Source organism: Phocoena sinus, chromosome 10 (assembly GCF_008692025.1).
Source record: "Phocoena sinus isolate mPhoSin1 chromosome 10, mPhoSin1.pri, whole genome shotgun sequence".
NCBI classification, from domain to species: Eukaryota; Metazoa; Chordata; class Mammalia; order Artiodactyla; family Phocoenidae; genus Phocoena; species Phocoena sinus.
Genome location: NC_045772.1, coordinates 84979095 through 85000896, shown reverse-complemented (window position 1 = coordinate 85000896; position 21802 = coordinate 84979095). Strand labels below are relative to the sequence as shown.

The window sequence follows — 21802 nt, the reverse complement described above, 5'->3', positions numbered from 1 at the left end:
CAAATGTTGCAGAGGTTGCATACATTTAATAATTGGTCTGCAAGGAAATCTGGTATAATCTGTTAAATGATTTCAGTATTAGAAAAGTGTCCAGTAGGTGGTGCAATAAACTAAAAGTATGTCCCTTGAAAATTTAAAAACTTAAAAAAATCAGTTTAGAATGGGTGGGTGGAAATAAACGAAGGATTAAGGTTTTTAGCTGTAATTATGTTGTTACTCTCTTTTCTCAATAGGTATGCAATTGTTCGTTTTAACCAATACTTTAAGATGAAGCCTGAGGTTACTGCATTAAAGGTGCCTGAGTAAAGAAGACATTTAATTATTCTTAAGTAGCTGAACAATGCTTGTGGATATTTTAAGAAATTCCGAAAAGCCAATATATGTTAAAATTCTTTTAATTTGGTTATCTTGCTTTACAAATTATGCTTCTAAACAACCAATTTATTTTTTAAATAGAATGATGTTAAGAAATACACCTACTGCTCTCAGTATGTGGTGGGTTAGAAGTTTGTTAAATCAGCAGAAGGGTATAAAGATGTCAGTTTAATCCTTTGATAATTTAATCTATGTTATATGTTAATTATTTATTATAAATTTAACATGAATTCTGTGACTGTTTTCATCTGTTGGTTGGGTGTAAGCAACAAAAATTTTCCAGAGAAAATTTTCTTTTAAGTTTTACTTTAATAACATTAATCTTAGTAAACATTTTAGGTGTTTAGTGTAACCTTTTTATTTTGACACACTGTTAGTTAAATGAATCATTTACTCTTGGAATGCCAGACACTGGTTTAGATAACTTAAGATGTTCATAGAAAAATATCTGTTTAGGAGAGTGAAGTACATTCACTGTCTATGCTAGTGGTACATCTTTCTGGAGTATTGGAAAGCATTTTTTGGGGGGGGAACATCTTAGAATTAAATTCCCCTCTTGCTACATAGTCTGGCAGTATAAATATTAATATTTACCATATAATCCTGGAATAGATATATGATGATTTTATGTTACCAAAATCTGTATTAAATAATGTTTTCATATACTATATATGGTCATTTAAGTTACAGTTTGTTTTTAAAATTTTACTGTATCAAATTGTTTCTAACCAAAAATTTTGTTTTACTTATTAAGATGTTGTATATTTTGTTTGTTATTAAATAGTAGCTAGTACAGCAATTGTTAATTTTTGAAACAAAGCCAGAATGCTTATCATACTTGGGAACAAGAAAATGTCATTTAGTTTAATTCTTTTTTACTTCTTCAGATTCATTCCTTACACTGTGGTTTTAATGTTTTAGTCTGGCTCCATGTCTTTAGAATGATAGCAAATGATTACTTGATAAATGTATCAATAGTTTCAGAGAAATAAGTTGAGATGGTTAAAAGAATTAAATAAGGAACCTTTAGAACATGAACCTTGTACACTTAAAATCTGATATAACAATGTGAATTAAGCAAAAATACTCATGGTAGGAGGGCTTCTGTTTGGTTTGATTTCTTTTGATTTTGTTTGTTTGTTTTTGTCTGTTTGAGAGTGAGAGGATGGCAGTTATTATTTGGAAGGAACTTAGATCGTTGAGATAGATAAGCAAGCATCCAATTTTGAAGACTGCTGTGTAGAATTGAGCAGTCATGGTTAACTCTGCTTAGAAAAATTAGTCTGACAAGCTTTGCACTTTGGTCACATAAGTGCCCATGTACAAAGTTGGCTTAATGGATCTGCATATTCAGAATATGCAACTACAAATTAATCCTCTGAGAAATCTTCTGGGGAGTCTGATGTATTATTCCAAGTGACTTGTATTCTCAGATAAGTGCTTTAAAATACTTGGATTATCTCAAGATGTTTAAAGCTAATAAAGTAAGTAGAAACACTTACAGGCCATTTAAAATGGTAAATTCTAGTTACATGAATAGAATCTTAAAATCTGTTTTGTGTCTATATTAGCAGTGTTAGACCAAGATTTGTTTTCTACCTCCCCAATGTTACAGATGTTCACTTCTGTTTTTATAAACCATATTACTGTAGGATCAATAGACTTTTACCTAATTAACTAAATGAAAGGAACCAATTAAACAATGAATAGCTTTTAATATAATGTTAGAGTGAACTTGAAAAATTGTTTTTGGTGGAATTTCATCTGGGGCTGGAACATTTTCTTAGAACAATGAAGAATATGTAGTACTCTTGATTTTTTTTGCTTTCCGACTTCTTAAAAGTGCAGATATATCTTGGAGAACTGTGGGAAGAGAGAAGATCATTTTTCTGCCTTTCTCCATATTCTTCAAACTATTTTGAATAGAGATTCACCGAGCCATTGCTGGTAGATTGTGCCTAGCTGCTAGCTGTGATACTCTTGTAAGTGGTTCAGAGAGATTCATATAGAAGTGAATGTAAAGGGGAATAGAGGCTCTCACTTTAGCCCTAGGCAATGAATCTTGGGAACAAAATAAGCTATTTAAGATATTTCCCCCACTTTTAGGCTAGATTTTGGGTATTATGATGTTCCCACTTCCTGTACAGGTTTTTGGGATCATGCTTCAGCCTAATAGGGTTCAAAGTTTGCTTCCCTTTTAATTGATCATTTAAGGGATTCTAAAGGGAAAACATCCCTCTAAAATTTGTCCTGTGGCTTGCTGGGATGTCTTTTGCCTTTTTATGTTAAGCTAAGGAACTTGAATGCCTTACCTAATAACTCAACTGATAGTAAGCTCATTTTGTAAATATGAAAATGGTTGTTAGAGAAGTGGCATTCATGTATACTCAGTGTTAGTCAGTAGACCATAGTGGCCTGGATGCTTTAGCAAGCAAAATTCCACAATTTGTTTTCCCTTTGTTCCTTACATACTTGTATGATCTTAACTGACCAGTAATACTTGATTTTTTCCCCTCCTGACCCCATGCTACCACCACTTTCTGGGAATTAAAGAGACGTGGTAGTAAATCATACTGTTCACATGATCATTTGAGATCAATATGAGCACAAAACTCATCAACTAGGTCTGCCTGGAATGTATATAAAACAGTGTAAATAAAAATTTGTAAATTAGTGTGACTTGTATGTTGCATATGAGATTGTGTATTGTTTTGCATTCTTTTCCCTTTTGTAGACATTTTTCTGTAAGGTCATGATCCAGCTCTTTGGTTTTAGACTGGAAATAGCCAACAAATCGGGCTGCACAGTGGGATAACAAGAGGAACTGGAAATAGGGTTTGTCAGTTTTTGTTAATGTCAGTACTTATTTATTTAGCCTCTCAGTGCCTAATATGACTTTTTTTCAAACTTTAGTTGACCACTAGTTTTTGGAGGTTAGATTCCTGCAAGCAGTAAATTAATACATTGTTAGAATTCCATTTGAGTCATGACTCTAAGCTAAAGCAAATTAAAAATATAATTTTATGATTGCAGACTGAAGTGTTATCCTTTTCTGTTTTCAAGGCTGTTAACCTTTTTCTACAAAAAAAACCTTTGAGTTTTTATATATCTCAGTGTGAATCTTAAGTCCCACATATACAAGGGAAATGATAAGTAATAGCTCCTAGTTCAACTTAAGCATGTCTCAGTTGGCTTCTCTAAGTATAAAGTTGTTCATTATGGGATTGTAAAACACAGAAAAGGTATGTGCTCTTTTAATGACTGCTAATTCCATTTTTGCTGAACTAAAAATATTTAACTTCATAAATATATTTATTATGTAACCTTCCAGATTTAAAGGAAAAATTCCCCCCAAACACTCTCAATTAACAGTTAAAAACCTCCACTTTTAAAGTTATATGGATATTTCTTTTTTACATTACACAAAGCTTTCTGTACCATTTTTGAATTCCTTCATAATGTAAATGAGAAAACTATCAGTTTGATTTTCTGCTTTAAATTGCTTTTTAATAAGCATTCCAAAGTGATATAGACTTAAGCTTTTAATATTAGTCAGTCATTCAATTGCTAGACAAAGTTAACAATGTTTTATGCTAGGGGAGTTTTGTTATTGGCAGCAACTTGCACTACTTTACAGAAAAGGCAAATGCTAGTAGTTTTTATGCACAAAGGAAAGTGAATTATAAGTATGTGGTAAAGTAGCTTTATCTTTATTTCAAAATTGATTTGCTCTGAATTTTCTTCATTAGATTTTTAGAATGTCTTTGACTGGAAACTTAGTTACATATTAAGGCAATCTGTTTTGTTTTTGTTTCTTTTTTTAATGAAAGACATTAGTTATATGAAACCACCTTTTTTTTCTGCTACATACCACTTGTGAGATTACAGTGTTATATGTCTTGGGTTTGATGTCTTCAGACAGAAAAGTGTAACGATTATTTTAAATGAATTTTTCCCCATCTTTGAAGTTTAGTCCATAAATGTATTGCTATAAAAGAAAATGCTTGAGTTTGCATTACTTGAATACTTGAAAACTGAAATTAATAAGATATATTACACAATGAATTAGACTTTTCTGAACAGTTTTTAACACTAAAATTTTCCTTTCTGAATCATAATTTGAAATGGACAGATTTAAACTATTTGAATAGAAAAAATAATATAGTGCTTATAGAAAATACCCTTTTGACTTTGAGGCATTCAGAATTCAAGTTTTTAGTAGGTTTCTGTCCTGCAATCTGCTTTCTCTTCTTTCCTATACTTAATGCACTTACTGTGCTACTGATGTTATCAAACAGCAAGTTAAAATAAAATCTGTGTTCGTTATGCATCCTATGGCTTTCTAGTTACGAAAAAATTGCTCTGTAAAATACTCTTAATCCCTAAATGTAGGCATATTTTTGTCTACACCTTGCCCATTAATGGTATTAATACCATAAATCATTTTAACAAAACACAAGGTGTTTATACAAATTGAAAACATTACATGTTATATTTGAACTCGTTAGTGAAGGGTAAGAAAAAGGTGGCTGATTTGAGTTGTTCCATTAGTTAAATTTCAAAAGGAACTTTGAGAGATTAAGACCTGATAGTATCTGTGTAAACTAGCTCCTGTGAACTGGGAAAGACCCCCAAATGTTTCCCCCCATTTCCAGTGGAGGAAATGAGAGCACTTGCATGGTTGTACTGTGCTGCTACTTAAATTATGTAGTGACACCCTGTAATTTTTATTGTTCAACAATCTGAAGAAGTTTCCTGTTACTTACATGTACTAAAGTAATTATAAATTGGTAGAATCTGCAAAAAGGAAACTTTTAAACTCTACTGTATTTAGGAGCCTTTGTGTAGCTGGGTGAAGTTTCCATGATTTGAAGTATTTGGATTTTAAAATATACCATTATTTTAAGAAAGAAGACCTGGCATTATTACATATTCTTAAATGACAATGTCCTTATCAGTTTCAGAAGAAAAAACCAAAATGAATAATTGTCATTGCATTAGCTGTAGGTTGAATTGGGAAATTGTGGCATAAAGGTTAAATTTATGTTTCTCAAATGTGAACCATAGTAGTATAATGCTGCTCTGTAAATACTGTAAGTGCTACAAATAGTCTCAGCACTGAAAATGTATTGATACCTCTCAAATGAATGCAACGTTTGATGTAGGTGTTTTGATATGCCTCAGAAAGTATCTGAGTGTCTGGGAACTTGTTAATCTGTTTGGTAATGAAGATACTTCCTGTTTTTTGTTGCTTCTTTTCATGTTTAAAATTTAATTTTTACATTTTTACTACTGTTAATTTAAGTAAAATTTGTTCTCTGGTTAAAATGGGGTTACCAGTGAAGAAAATTAAAAACAGCCTCATTCATGTAACTGCTTAAATAAAGATGCAGTTTTGCTATGTGTTCATAAACTTTTAATGAATCTGTATTTCTGTTTAAATATAAGTGATGTTTAGGCTTTATTTCTGTTTAATAAGGCCTTTTATCATTGATTAAATAAAGGAATGTATCTTTTTGAAGAGATTTATATTCTGTAAATAAAAATTGGTTGTAACAATAAAGTTGAGTTCTAACTGCTTGTATCCATAAATCTTGTTACTTCAACTTATTTTTGTGGTTTTCCTATTGTAGAAAAAGCTTTTAAATGTTCGTGTATAACTATTTGTATATTTGAAGTGAGTCTTTAAATTTCTAATCTCTGGTTTTTTAATATAGTGTTTAAAAGTTTTGAAAAAAGTTTACTTTTGAAAATTTGGTTGAGATGAGAGTGTAGAATATTGTATAAATTATGAACAAATTTTGTTTACCTAGTTTAAAAATTCATTATTGTAGCCACTATGTGTTTTCACTGTGCTTGGGGCTGGAAGCAGGAATAGAGACACTGGTTGGGACTTAGCATCTTACAGTCTAGGCAAGGACTATCCGTTCAACTAATGTTAGTTAAGCTCAGTTTCTAATTTTCAGGTAGTGTGATAGATGGTGGAGATACAAAGATAAGATATGATTTCTACCTTCAGATAATGTTTATCATGAAGATCAATTTTCCATAATGAAAATAGTCAGCAGTGTGTGTGTGTTTGTTTTATTAGCATGCCTTCCAATTTGGGTTTGTCTGGTGTTTTGTAATGATTAGATTGAGGTTATGTATTGCAGCCAAAATACTACAGAAGTGATTTGTCCTTGTTAGAGTATCACATGTGAGGAAATCAATGTTGATGTTAATTTTGATCACCTGGTCAAAGTATTGTTCTATGTCGTCACTGTATAGTTGTTTTCCCTGTGGTAACTAATAAGCAGTCTGGGGAGATACTTTAAGATTTAAGTATTTTGCTCCTTGGCAAACATCTCCTGTCCTCCTCCCCTGATTTAACAATACTTGATAATTATCTAAACCAGTCTTTATTGTGATGGCTGCAAAATAGTCACTTCTAGTGCTGCTGCATGCTTCACGTATATCAACCTTTTACTGTAAGGAATCTCTTGTCTATCATCTGTCTATCTCTGTTTACTGTAAGGAATCATCCTCTTGTGTCTGTTATCTTTCTCTGATCTGCCATGCATGGGACCGTATTTTAAGTATATACTCATGGGTTTCTGTTTTATTCAATGCATTATAATTTGTTACTACACTTCCATATATCGATGTTAAATTGTCTGAGATTTGGCTTGGGGGAACCCCATCAAATCTGGTTCCTATGTCCTTTTGATATACCCCGAAATTTTTTGAGCACTTCCTTACCTTCTAGTAAAACAAGAAATTGCAGACTAATTTTGTACTTCCCTTCCTGACCCCTGGAATCAGGCATTTTCTCCAAGGAGCCTGGTTCCTTTTGGGGGTGTTAGTATTTAGAAATTTAGATCTGAGGACTAGGGATGCTCATTGCTCCTGGGCTATTACTGATCTTAGGCCCTTTTAGCCGGCAGAGCAAGGGAGCGCGCACGTGTTGTGTGTGTGCGCATGTACACATGCTCATATTCATGTATGTTTTAGAAATTGAGTCCGTACTGACACCTCCAATTTCTGATTCAGCTTTCCAGAGTTCTTCCTTGCCTCTACCATTTCATATTTGTTTTTCTTATTTCCTTACTCTGATAATATAGATGGGTATTTTTTCAAGACTACCATAGAAATAGGCCCTTTTCAGTGTATCATATGAGGTGTAAGATGTTAATACATATGTTACTAGTGGTTTTAACCTTAGTTACTTAATTGAAGTGTCTGCCAGGTTTCTCTCCCCACGTTTTACTTTTAATTGGTAATTAGCTGGTGGAAGAGGATACTTGGAAGTTGTGTGGTTTCTTTGCTATTAATTTTAGCATCCATTGGCAGTTTTTTCCTGCAACAATATTGTGATGTTTGCACGATGCTGATTTTCTATTTCTCTCTTTCCTTCTACATTCATAAATTGGAATTTTACTGTAAGGAAGAGCTGTACCTTTATTATTTACCTTTATTTATTTATCCAAGCAGTAAGGACACAAGGATATTCTGTGGGCTATAATTCTATTACAGTCATTCTGTTGCTCAGTTTATTTCTAGATTGGTGATTGAGAGCTCCTTCAAGCTGGCTGCTGTATTCTTTCAACATTGCCCACCTCATTTTTAGAGCACTTCCTTTTCTGGCAACATAAGGTGTTCCAGGCTAGGTTTGTACTTTCCCTGCCCCAACCCTCAATTCAGCTATTTCTTCACGGATCCCTGACATTTTTTTTTTTTTTTAGAGAATATTTAGAAATTAAGGCCTAGTTGCCTTAATTGTTCATTGTTGGGCATTACTGCCTCTAAATTCCATCAGTTGACAGAATTAGGAAATACTAGAAAAGTCAGAAGAATGCTTCAATGCACTCCCATATATCCTCTTCCAGATTCCCCCAGTAATATTTTACTTCCTTTGCTTTACCATTTTCTATTTCTTTTTGTGAATTACTTGAGCAATTTACACACATAAGTCTTCTTTACCCCTTAATATTTCAATACTTGTATTTCCTAAGAACACTGTTTTGACCTGTGATGAGTTGGTGATCATTCAGATGAATGTCCTCTGTTTGTAGTGTGGTATTTTGGGGTTTTTGTTTGTTTTTGACTGCTTGCATGACCTGTATTTAATTGGTTTTTAGCAATTTGATTATTTAGATGTGATTTCCTTTGTATTTATGATTCTGCTTGAATTTTGACCATTTTGAATCTGTAAATTTATGTCTTTTACCAAATTGGGGAAGTTTCAGCCATTATCTCTTCAAGTATTGTATTCAGACTCGTTCTCTCTTCCCTTTATGGGTCCCTAACTACACATGGTTAGACTGAAGTTGTTCAGCCGGTCACTAAGGCTCTGTTCATTATTTTTCCAATGTCTGTTTTCTCTGTTTTCCAGATTGGATTATTCTGTTCATCTGTCTTCATACTTCATTGGCTTCTTTCCTCCCTTCTAATTTCCAAACTGCTGTTATGTCCATTTAGTGACTTTTTAAATTTTGGATATTATTTTCAGTTCTATAATTTCCATTTCATTGTTTTTTAGAGTTTCTATTTTTCTTTAAATTTTCTATTTATTCAATATAAGTATAGTCTTTGCATCCTTGAGCATGGTTGCTTTAAAATCCTTGTCCATGAATTTCAACAATGGATCATCCCAGGGACCATCTGTTGATTTGGTTTCTTTTGAGTATGGTTCGTATCTTCCTGTTTCTTTGTATGTCTAGTAGCTTTGATCTGTTTCCTGGACTTGTGATTGATATGTTGTAGAGACTCTTGATTCTGCTATGATCCTCTGAAAAGTATTGATTTTGTTTGTTTTAGCAGGTATGTAACTTGGCTGTACTCAAACTCTGGCTCTCCTCGGTGGATAGCAGCTAAAATTTTTGATCAGTTTTTTTTTTTTTTTTTTTTTTTAGATTTAGTTGGGCTGTTTGGAATGTGCCCCACACCTGTGTAGTTTACAAGTCAGCCAGAGATCTGGTCGGTCTGTATGCAGATTTTAGTGTCATCTCTGGGTCTCTCTCAGAATTTCTTTCCATACTTTCCAGCTCTTGCGGTTACTTTGAACTCTGTCCTCTGGCTCGTCAAGTAAAGACTGCAGGTTTTTTGAGTTTTAGGTACCCCACAAACCTCTGACTTGTGGCTTGCCCTCAGGTAAATAATATGGGAAACTCAGTGCCATTCTCTTTTTCTAAATGTAAATCCTGATCTGGTTTCTTTTGCTATTTATTGCTTTCTAGTGCTTTTAGGTAGTTTTATATCCCAATTTTATAGTTATCTGTGAGAACTTTGGTCCAATAGGAGATATTCCTCCATCATTCAATGTGGAACCTCTTTAATGTAGCTTTTTCAGTTGGGAATTTAACTGATACGGTAAATTAGCATAGATGTTAACAAAAACCGTTTATTCTAACTTGCGGTGTTTTAATTATTATTCAGAAATTGTGTAATTTATATATATTTTCCTTTTTACCCAAGTTTAATTTCTAGGTGGAAGAACCTTTTTAATTTTGGTTTTGTTCTTAATATCTTGATTTATTCCATTGTGATCAGAGAGTGTTTTTGTTTCTACTTTATGGTAATTATTGATGTTTTGACCTAATATATGATTCACTTTGGGCACTGTTAACCTGTGTTCTTGAAGAAGGCATATTCTCTATTGTCAGTGTGTAGTGTTACACATGTATATATTTATGTGTGTATGTGTGAGTACACACACAGTTTATCCTCATTATCCATGGATTCCATATTTGTGAATTCGCCTATGTGCTAAAATTTATTTATTTTGGGGGAAAGTCAATTTTGGGGGCACTTTTGTGGTCATTTGTGGACTTGTGCCTATGCAGAGTGATGAAAAATTTGAGTCCCTTGACACGTGAATTCCCAGCTGAGGTTGAACAAGCTGATGTTCTGCCTTTTGTTTTAGCTCTCATACTGTAAATGTTCTTTTCATTATGTATTTAGTACCACGTTTTTTCCATTTTTGTGCTTTTTGTTCGCGATTTCACTGTTTAAAATGGCTCTCCAAGCACAGTCTTCCTTGGTTTGGTCTCAGCTCTTCTTTTCAGCTTCAGATTCTTCTCACCTACTGCCTTATACTTTCAGATAGAGCAACACCCATCTACTTATAGTTCTGGACATGTCAATCTTGTTCAAAACTCTGTGCTTTTTTCCATGCTTCTTATCCTCTTGACCAGGTTAATTCTTTTTTTTTTTTTTTTTTTTGACCAGGTTAATTCTTGACTTTGTTAAAGCTTTTAAAAACTTTGTGCAATCTACTTTGGAAGTATCGCTTCCAGAAAGCCATCTCCGTGTTTGCGCCGTTGTCCCTTCTGGCCCTTTCCTCTGCTTCACTGCAGTGCCCAGGACACCTCTTATCAAGTGAACGTATCCAGGATTGTCTGGCTATAAGTTTGCCTCCCCAGGTATACTTTATGAGCCTTCTTTATCTTTATGGTATCATAACCTTACATAGCACTAGTTATGTAATGGGACTTCACTTTATGTTTGTTAAATGAATGAATCAAAGTATTGAATAATTAGGAAATATTTCCAATCGAGCAAAAAGCAAGTAAAATCAAAAGGCAGTGGTTGATCTTGGAGACAGATGAGCCTCGGAAATGGCTATCCAGAATCACTTTTCCTGAGTTGATGTGATACCTGAAAAGTGATTTCATTAGGGGAGCTGCACTTCACTACTTTGGAAGTTAGAAATCCATTCTACTTTTTTGCATATACTTCTGCATGGCTTGATGTTAATTTATATAGTTGAGCCCAAATTTGGAAAAGTTTGAGATATTTTGTGTGTTGATTTCCTGGAGATGACCAGAATTCAGTGTTCTTAGAATCTAGCATCCCAGCAGCTTTTCAAGCCCCCTCAACCAGTGTATATTTTTTAAAATGTATGTCTAACATTAAAACAAGCAGTGAAAGATTTTTTTTTCTCTCTAGATGAGTTTCAGTCAGAATCTATAATTGTTTTTCTCATAATATTGTATAAGTGTCAATAAAACCCAAGCCAAACATGATTGATTTATACCAGAACTTTATTTTTTAAAGTGGCCATCATTAATAACTTGTTATGCAGGCAACAATCTACTTTTTACTAAAGATTTGGCAGTTACATTGGACTATCTCCTCTGTTCCCTTAACCCAACCAGAATATCACAAAAGAGGAATCAACCTAAAACTACTCTGACATATCAAGTATTTTTACTGTACTATTTCAATTCAACACAAGATTATGAATCAAACATTCTGGTTTCTACTGCAGTTTCTCTCACGGTTTCTCTCAACTCTTTGTATTGTGAATCTTTTTTTTTTTTTAATAATAAATATTTAGTTATTTGGCTGTGTTGGGTCTTCGTTGCTGTGTGCGAGCTTTCTCTAGTTGTGGTGAGCGGGGGCTACTCTTTGTTGCGGTGCGCGGGCTTCTTGCGGTGGCTTCTCTTGTTGCGGAGCATGGGCGCTAGGCGCGCGGGCTTCAGGAGTTGTGCCACACGGGGTTAGTTGCTCCGCGGCATGTGGGATCTTCCGGGACCAGAGATTGAACCTGTGTCCTCTGCATTGGCAGGCAGATTCTTAACCACTGCGCCACCAGGGAAGTCTCTGTATTGTGAATCTTAATAGTTGAAAATGATTTAGTTTCTTTTATTAAAAACTATATATATTTAGTAATTAGTTGATAAAGGATTGCCTTTTTATTCTCACCACATTTGACGAATCTAACTCAAACTGTTCTCTTTCTTCCTCTTTGTAACACTTTGAAAAGAATTTAAAATTTTATTGTGCTTCTTGCAGTTATTCTTTTTTTTTTTCACATGGAAGCAGAAGGCTGTGTAGGTGCCTTGTAAAAGGCTGTCTTTATGACATCCCTAACAACTTAAAGCAATCCTGCTAAAAAAGATTTCTGAGTTCCAGCTTTGAAATGGTCTAAAAAGAAAAATCAACAAGAAAAGTAACCACTTGGCTACATTTGCCAGTGAGTGTCCTTCCTAGGTTAGAGGAGCAACGTTCTTTTCCTTTGTCTTCATGTTACCTGATACTATGTTGACAACAGCAGCTCTTTTATCTTTTGCAATAAAAAAATGAAAGCTTAGAGGGGGGTCAGTAATAGCACCAGTCTTTGTATAGGTTGAGTGGAGTTTAGTTTCTGTTCTTTTTCCTTGTCAACTGAGAACATCTTTTTGGAGACAGCCAGAAACTAGAGGTAAAGTGTCACATAGTAGAAAGATCCTTCTGTTCAGGTGGCAGGAACTCCCAGTAATGACCAGGAGTCTTGTGGGCTTCATTTTCTCATTTGTAAAATGATCAGATTAAATGAGATTACCGCTAGAGTCCCTTCTAGTTCTAAAATGCTAGAATACAGTAAACAAAATACTTTTGAAAGGATTCCGTATAAAACTTGGGACTCTTTGGTATTATTCTGCACTTTGGTACATCCCTGCCCTTCCTTTGCTGTGCCCCCTACTTAAACTGCTGAGTCACGAGCTGGTACATGAGCTGACTCTCCCCGTAGCTTCACCTTATCTGAACACTGGCTACTGCAGGGAGGTACCTTGTCTTTGGAGGTCTCAGGCTTTGAGTTTCACTTCTTTGAGTCTTTTATCTCTGAAATATTATGTAGGTTCTTGGCAAATAAGGGTCATTTTTGCCTAGCTTTTGGATGGTTTTATGGACTGAATGTTTGTGTTCCCCCAAATTCATATGTTGAAGTCCTAACCCCCAGCATAGAAATGGGGCCTCTAAGGAAGTAATTAGGTTAAATGCATTCTTAAGGCTGGGGCCCCGATCCGATAGGATTACTGTCCATATAAGAAGAGACACTAGAGAGCTTGCTCACTCTCTTCATGCTGAGGCAAGGGCTTGTGAGCACACGGCATTTACAACCCAGGAAGAGAGTTTCTTGTTAGAAATCTAATCAACTGGCACCTTGATCTTGGATGTCCAGCCTCTAGAACTGTGAGAAAATAAATATTGTTTAAGGCACCTAATCCGGTGTTTTGTTATGGCAGCCCAAGCTGACTGATACAGATGGCAGGAACACAGACTATCTTAGGGTTTTTCTGTTGTACGTAGGGAAGGCAAGTAGGTAGTATGTGTGGGTGTGTCAGGGGGCGGCGTTTAAGGAAAGAGTGTATAAAAACATTAACTGTTTCACAAGGTATTTTCTTCTTTGCCTGAACTGAGAACAGCTTCTCTCCTGAGGATACCACTTAGTCAGAGTCCCCAGAGCAGAGGCTCCTCGTGCTTTCTTTAATCCGTGCGCCTAGGGCCCAGAGCACCGTAGAATTTTTCTTAGCCTTCCACTACTGTTTCTTTCCAGCAAACACTTGCCTTATGTGAAGTTCATGAACTATGCCATACTCAACTTGTTCTTCTTACTGTCGTTTTCTATTCTTCTGGTCAGGCCTCCTTGCCCACGAGGGGCTTCAGGATCTCAGTCACAGTCCTCTCTCATTCCCACTGCTGTCATCACCATGGACAACTTAGCTGTACCTGAGAATGTCTCTCCAGCAACCCAGGCTGGAAGTTCTTTACCCTCTTCAAATTTTAACATTTCCATTTCATATCAGCGTCCTATCTGGTTGATCATAGTATATGCCTAGGTTGTCATCTGAAAATGCACCACAGAAATATAAAACTGTTAGCTACTCTTTCCTATTCATCTAACTTCTTTCATTTTCATTTTCTTCCACCTTACTTTTTCTCTTCCTTCATTAAAACCTCCAGAACTTGGACCTCTTCCTTTTCTGTCCGAACATCCCTCTTCTGGCCTGTCATTGTTATATAGCCTAGACTCTGGTGTGTCACCTTAGGCCCTCCTACCAGCATCCTCACCTACTGGCCACCTCTGTTTTTCTCCCATCATTGTCTAACCAATCCTTAGGCTTTGATATATCCAACCATATGCCTCATCCACTCTTGCCTCTGGGGCTGGCCCTGCTGGGGGGCACAATTTTGCTAGTTGATGCTCCTACAGTTTCGTAGTCTCCAACGTAGCTTGGCCTTTAAGAGCACTTTAACAAGCAGCTATCTCACAAGAAAGCCCTGAAGTGTTTGCCAGTTCCCATGGTATAAAAACTCACCGTGCCCAATTTCAGGCTACTAACATGATGTCACTGATTGCAGAGTTGGGAAGAGATGCTAACAGTTGGCTCCCATGAGCTGGTGTCAGCCAGCTACAGCACATCAACGGGTCATTCAAGACCACTGCCTGAAGAGTTCTGACGTGCTGCTTTTGAAATGACTCTTACGTATGACCAGAATGAGTTTAGGGTTCTGTGTTACCAATGGTCTCCTGCTGACTCCTGGGATTGAACCACTTGTAGGCCCATGCATTGATTCTCTACTATATGTTTTGACCATGGTACTGGCTCTGGTCTAGAGCACCCAAGGGCAGGGAGTGTGGTTTTTAGCATCCTTTACTCTGCATGCCCTTCTTCTGCTGGTACCCAGGGTGGTTACTGCACTCCTTAGGCTTGGGCAGTTCTCCCAGGGTGACTGCATTGCACCTCTCTTCTTTGAGGGCTTTCAAGACCATTGCTCTGTGATGCAAATGGGTACTTCTGATTGATGTCCTTTTTTGCCTCCGATTGACATGAATCACACTTAAGCCATGCCAGGATCAGAGAGAGTATTCATTTACACGGAAGGAAAAATAATATATATTTGTAATCTTATTCCAGGAAATGTTTAACTTTCTCATTCTCTGGCATAATATAGTCCGAGTAGATCTAGACCATCTGGACATCCCCTGGACATCATACTAATCCATATGGCAATGACATTCTGCTGATGAGGTAAGAAAAACGGGGTCAGGGGTAGCTAGCGTGCTGGAGGCCTTGGTAAAACACATACGTGATAAGCCCTAAGGTGATTCATAGATCTACCTCTTAAGTAAAGTTTCTAGGAGTCCAGTGGTCAGAATATGGTGTGATGTCCCCTCCCAAAGGAAATGAGAAAATGCTATATTGTGCATTTTTGACTACGAAGAAGGAATCACAATGCATAATAGGTCTGTTTGGATTCCAGAGGCACCACATTCCACACCTAAGAATACTGCTTCCTCCCGTATAGTGAGTGATATGGGAGACTGGCAGATTCGAGTGGGGCTTAGAACTGGTAACCTCGGCAACAAATGGAACCTTTGGTGTAAGTAGCTCGGCCACTTGGGCTGTATGGTTTCATAGACCTTACAGGGTTGGAGGTGTCAATGGTAGAGAAAGATTCAATGAGGAGTTTCTCCCAGTGGAAGAATCACAAACCGGCCCCTTGAGGTTTGGGAGTAAAGTCTTGCCATCTGCAGCAGAGAATTAATCGCCTTTTGAAAAATAGCTGTTAGTGTGCTACTGGTCCGCAGTAGAGATGGCACAGTTGAACATGGGTCCCCAAGTAACCATGTGTCTTAAAATGGCCGTCACGATCCGGCTCCTGTTGGTCATACCAGGTTATAAAGTCAGGTGGGCTCAGTGGCAGTCCATTATAGGTTGGAAATAATACATCTGGACCAAGTATGAGCAGGACCAAAAGATTCAAGCAGAATGAATGAGCAGATAACCCACCCCCTTACATTATCCATCATATTCGCACCACTGCCCCTCCTCCAGTTCACACCTATGGTCACGTGGGAGGGCCTGTAGGACCAGCTGAAGGAAGGCGGAAAATCCTCAGCTTGGTTGATAGGCGGTTTGGCTTGTTTTGTAGATGTAAGCTTGATGTGGGCAGCAGCTGAATTACTGCTCCACTCAGTGTGGTCTTGAAAAAATTACAGTGAAGGAAAATATTCCCAGCGGGTGGTACACTAGGCTATCCGCTTCGTGTGGAAGGAAGTTACACTGTATGAGGACTAACGGCAGTGACAAGCTGGTCAGAGATAGAAGGAAAAAAGATCGGGAGACTGATGACAAGATCTAAGAGACATATGGATGAGTATATGGGAGTGGACATGATGTGTAAAGATCATTCTTACATTAGCCATGCCCCAGATAGAATCCACCATGGGAGAGGCACTAAACAAATAAGCAGTCAAAATGGCTTGGGCTTTGACGTTGCCAGCCTATATCAGTGGCCGCGCTAGGGCTAGCACGATGGGCACATGGATGATGTGACCACATTAACAGTGATGAAGGCTATGATGAAGGCTATTATGTATGAGCTTAATAGCATGAATTCCTACCTACCAAGTTGGATCCGCTTCCTCTGAATGTCCAACAATAGAGAACAACCCTGAGCTTCTGGTACAGCATAATTCCTCTTTCACAGGTGTTACTTTCTAGTGATCCTTTGTACCCCCAACTCTGTCCCAGTGTCTGCTTCCCAGAGAACACCACCTGTGATGAAGTATCTTTTCCAAGAAAACATTATCCAAAAATATATCATGCTTTTAAAACGACTATTCCACCCCCTGTACACTCCTTTCCCTCTAGCAGTAGATCTTGCCTCTAATTTCACAAAGAATCAAAAAGTCCCACCACACTACATCTTCAAAACTTCAAATATTATGCATCTCCATAACTTAACTTTTCTGCAACCTCGGAAGTAGAGATGCTCTAATGCTCTCCATCTCATTCGATCCCAAGGCCTCCCTCTGTGTCCTCTCCTTTATGTTCAATATTTCCCCTCTAATAGCTTTCCTCATGAGACACGAGAATGCAAAATTCTCTTTTTGCCTTCAAGCAAACAAAATAACAATGCATACCTCTTTTCACCTCTACCCTTCTCTCTCTCAACTTCACAGCCAAAAAGTTCTTTAAAATTAGTGTATTCTTGCTATCTCTACTTCATCATTCTATTAGTTAGATTTCTCTAGAGAAACAGAACCAATAGGATATATATACATATACATATGGCTGAGAAGTCCCATGGTCTGCTGTCTGCAAGCTGGAGACCCAGGAAAGCCGATGGTGTAGTTCAAAGGCCCGAGAGCTAGAGAGTCAATGGTGTAGTTTCCGGCCTGGGTCCGATCTCCTGAGAACCAGAAGCACTGAGGGCAGGAAAAGATTGATGGTCCAGGTGAAACAGTCAAGCTGAGAGCACAGCTTCCCTTCCTTCACCTCCCTCAATAGGTTGGATGATGCCCATCCACGCTGGGGAGGGCCATCCGGTTTACTCAGTCCACCAATTCAAATGCTAATCTCTTCTGGAAACACCCTCATAGACACACCCAGAAATAATGTTTAACCAGCCATCGAGGTATCGCTTGACACAGTCAGGTTGACACATACAATTAATCATCACAACCTTCAACTCCCTCTTTCATCTAGTATGATTTTAGTGGGGTTTTTTTGTCAGAACAAAAGAATTTTCAAAATGAATATTTGATATCCATTCTAGTGAGACAGGAGATTTTCCCTATTGGTTTTCTTTGTAAATCAAACAGTATGAAATTTTTGATGAAACCTAAACTTAATAAATTTCCAAGCACTAAGCTCTGTCCACTGAGCTCTGGGTTAGGGGAGGGATGCCCAGGTCTAGTGAAGAAGATCCAGATAGTCTGGGCAGACACTTGGCCTAGATATTCTTTGTGCACTACTTCCACAGATATCCCTCCTGTTCTCCATGAATAAAGGAAGTTTCTAGTATTCTCCAAGTCCCTGTAGTAAGGATGGAGGCGAGTGAAGGGGTGAGCTAGGGCAACCAAGGAAACAAGGGTTATGTGAATAGTCTGACCCATAATATTGACAGATATCACCTCCTCTTCCTAGCTCCCTCCTCTTCAAATCATTTCCATTCACTGACACTGACCTCAAGTACATATTGATCTGAGTACTTGACACTAAGGCACATATGACCAATTGGCTTAACCTTCTGTAAAACTCCATTGGTTTTTGTCTTATTAAGATTCAGATGCTCTTTTAGATTCAGGCCAGCTTCCTAGGTTCTCTCTTGATGGCCTCAGGGACTCTGCCGCCTCTCCTTTCTTCTTCCTCTTATCTTAAAAAAAAAAAAAAAAAAACCCTTTATTTTTCCCCTTTTTATTTTAAAGGCAATACCTGTTCACTGGAGAAAAATCAGAAAGTACAGAGAGATATGTATAGCTGATTCACTTCGTTATACAGCAGAAACTAACACACCATTGCAAAGCAATTATACTCCAATAAAGATGTTAAAAGATAAATAAAATAAAATACAGGGGAAAAGAAAAGAAAGTACAGAGGAGCCAACAATTACATTATTTATAAACCTATTTTCATTTTGGTTATACATATTTCCCAAACTTTCACTATGCATGGGTATCTTATGTTTGTGTATAAGTGTATGTATGTACATAAGTGTATTGCATTAGTCCATGATAGAAATAAACACATGCATGCACGTGTGCGCACACACACACACACACACACACACACACACGCATGCACTATTAAGTTGGCCACAGTTGTTTTATAACCAGCGTTTGTTTTTTGCTTTTCAAGAGAATAATTTTAAATTTCATGTTATATAATTTTTAATGACTGCCTAGAATTCCATCATATGGTTATACTGCATTTGCTTTTTAAAGCTCCTATTCTCGACATTTTGGGTTCCCAGATTTTTTTTAGGCTGTATCAATACTGCTGTGACAGATATTCTTGTATCAAGGTTTTTGTGCATATTGTCAAGTGACAAATATTCTTGTATCAAGCTTTTTGTGCATATTGTCAATTTCAGTTCCTACACGTGGAATTCTGGGTTTAATGATATACATATGTTTGATATATTTTGTTGTATTTACTTCTGCAAGACTTGAACACATTTTTACTTCCTCGCTGAAGTTTAAGGGAGAATCCTTGCTAACACTGGCTAAGTATCGTTAAAAAATACCCAACCCAATCAGCTCCAAATGGTATCTCTTTTCTTCATTAAAGCTCTGGCCACCCACTCTATACTTTGGAGATCAGATTTCCACAAATAGCTGCAGAGGAGAAGGCAGCCAATCTTTATTGCATACCCACGCCTTGCGGGCCACTGTGCTAAGTTCTGGGAAAGCTTAAATAAGTACAGCACAGTTCCAGTTGTCTTCCATTTGAGTCTGAGGGGGCTAGAGGCAGGGCTTGTAGAGAGACCTGTAAACACATCATCACAACACAATAAGTTAAGTGTAAGAGCGTTAAGGTGCTATGGGAACACTCAGGTGGGAATTGCGGTCAGCTGTGTTAGGTCTGAGTCTTAACTCAGTGTCTAAGTTAAGACAAACCAAGATTAGGAGTTAACCAGGCACAAGAATGGGTTTTCAGATGGAAATAACAATCTGTGCCAAGGCAAGTGAGTGTGACACGTTCAGTGGCCTTCTTGGGAATAGCAAGCAGCCTGGCATGGCTGGAGCGGAGTGTGTACGTTGGGGACACTGCAGTGGATAAGACTAGAAAGCAGGGAATTGTGTTGGGTAGAGCTTGGCGGTCTGCATTTAGGATTTTTTTTCTCGTGGATGTTAGGAAATCCTGGAAGGTATTAAGCGGAGAATCACAGGATTGATCTGCGTCTTGGAGAAGTAACTAGATGCAGTGTGGAGGGTCAGGTGAGGGCACTACCGGATGGAAGCAAGGAGGCTAGCTTGGAGACTAGCATAGTCCACGCCAGGGAGTCCAGCAAGAGCTCACACAGGAGGAATGTGGATGGAGAGGAGGCGGAATTTAAAAGATAATACCAGGTGATAGCAATCGCATCGGGGCTATTTGGGCTGTTGAGTATGAGACAGAACGTTCTTCTTTGGGTCATCTGACTGAATAGTGGGGCCACTTTAGCTGTAGAATCCCTTTGGTTCCACATTTCCAATCCTTTCCTTTGTCTCGTGGGGGCACTCCCACACTGTATGAATACCGTATGCTGCTCTGTCATATACTGCAATGAAAAGTAACTTCTGTGGAGTTGGACAAGGTTAGAGAAACGTGAGTAGACTGCACAAGGAGATGGAGGAATTGGAAATTAAGATTAGGCTGGAGTTAGAGTGGCAAGTAGATGATATAACAAATAGAGGTGATGAATAGGTTTATTACCTTGATTGTCCTGATGGTTTTGGCATATCTCCAAAGTCATCAAATTGCATGCATTAAATATGTCCATTTTTTTGGATATCAATTATATCTCGATAAAGCTGTTTTTTAAAAAATAAAATAAAATAAAATACACTAAGGGTTTGGATAAGGTGAACAAAGATTTGTTCACAAAGTCCTGAAATAGCAAACTAGAAGCTAATCCTGAATATATAAAGTGGGACATTCAGGATGATAAAACTTAGTAAATGTGGGGACCTTGTGAGAATGAGTGGAAGTACAGTCTGAAAATATTAGGAGAGTCAACTAAATTTCAGTCACAAATAATAAACCTCCAGACAGAAGCTTAGGTATGGCCATGACCTCAGTTACACCTGGTGCAAGTGTAGGCATGACATCCCCACAAATGCCTACAGGTGTGAAAAAACATCATGGCTGGAGTATTTAGGGGCAATATCCTAAAAGACCACAAGGTGGTAATGTCATTTCACAAGTCTGTCTTTCACTTGGTTGCTTCCTCTTTTGCTGTTTGTATTTATGCCTTTATTTCTCTGTGTTCCAGTCCTTTTCATCTTTCTGCCTTTTTCTGACTTGTGTATCCTCCCTTTAAAAATTTTCCCTCTCTTTCATTATCTCCCTAACTGGCCATGATTAGGAGTAATGCAATTTTTCCATTATTCACTGAATAGAATCTTGTTTTGTCCTTAAACAAAATCTGTTATAGAAAAATTGAAACCTATATGAAAGTGCATGGAATAGTATAATGAATCCCTACGTACCTATCACCCAGCTGCAGTTATCAATTCATAGCCAATTTTACTTTACCTATGTCCCCACCCACTTTCCCACTTCCCAGGTTTTTTTTGTTTTTGGTGGGCGGGGTACGCGGGCCTCTCACTGTTGTGGCCTCTCCCGTTGCGGAGCACAGGCTCCGGACGCGCAGGCTCCGCGGCCATGGCTCACGGGCCCAGCCGCTCCGCGGCACGTGGGATCCTCCCGGACCGAGGCACGAACCCGTGTCCCCTGCATCGGCAGGCGGACTCTCAACCACTGCGCCACCAGGGAAGCCCTTCCCAGATTATTTTGAAGCAAGCTCCAGCCCTGTACCAAGTTCATCTGTAAGTGTGTCTGTATCAATCTCTCAAACCTGAGGACTCTTAAGCAAAACCACAATGGCAATGTTACTCCAAAAATGTGAGTAATTCCTTAATAGCACAAAACCCAGTTAATGTTCACATTTCTAATGCCTGTCATGCCAATTTTTAAATATTATTTTATAATTTGTCTGCTGGAATCAGTATCCAAATATGTCCCCACATTGTGATGTGTTGCTCCTTCTCTTCATATTTTTTCAATGTACAGATTCCTGCTTTCTTTCTCTCTCTTTCAACTTATGATTTATTTGTTGAGGGAACTAAAATTATTTTTCCTATAGTTTCCTACAGTCTAGACTTTTGTGATTGCTGTCAATTTTT

At 37.6% G+C, this 21802-nt stretch overlaps 1 protein-coding gene across 2 annotated transcripts in view; it reads left to right on the top strand.

The window, feature by feature from the left end:
• The window catches only part of ETNK1 (ethanolamine kinase 1), a 73392-nt gene extending 67425 nt beyond the window's left edge, over window positions 1–5967 (top strand). For both annotated transcript variants that reach the window (XR_004351732.1, XM_032645245.1), the window contains one exon: window positions 234–5967. Coding sequence is in view for 1 of the 2 variants with exons in the window: in XM_032645245.1 (XP_032501136.1) it covers window positions 234–306 (73 nt within the window). In the remaining variant the exon portion in view is untranslated. The remainder of the gene's footprint in view (window positions 1–233) is intronic.
• The last annotated feature ends 15835 nt before the right edge of the window (window positions 5968–21802 follow it).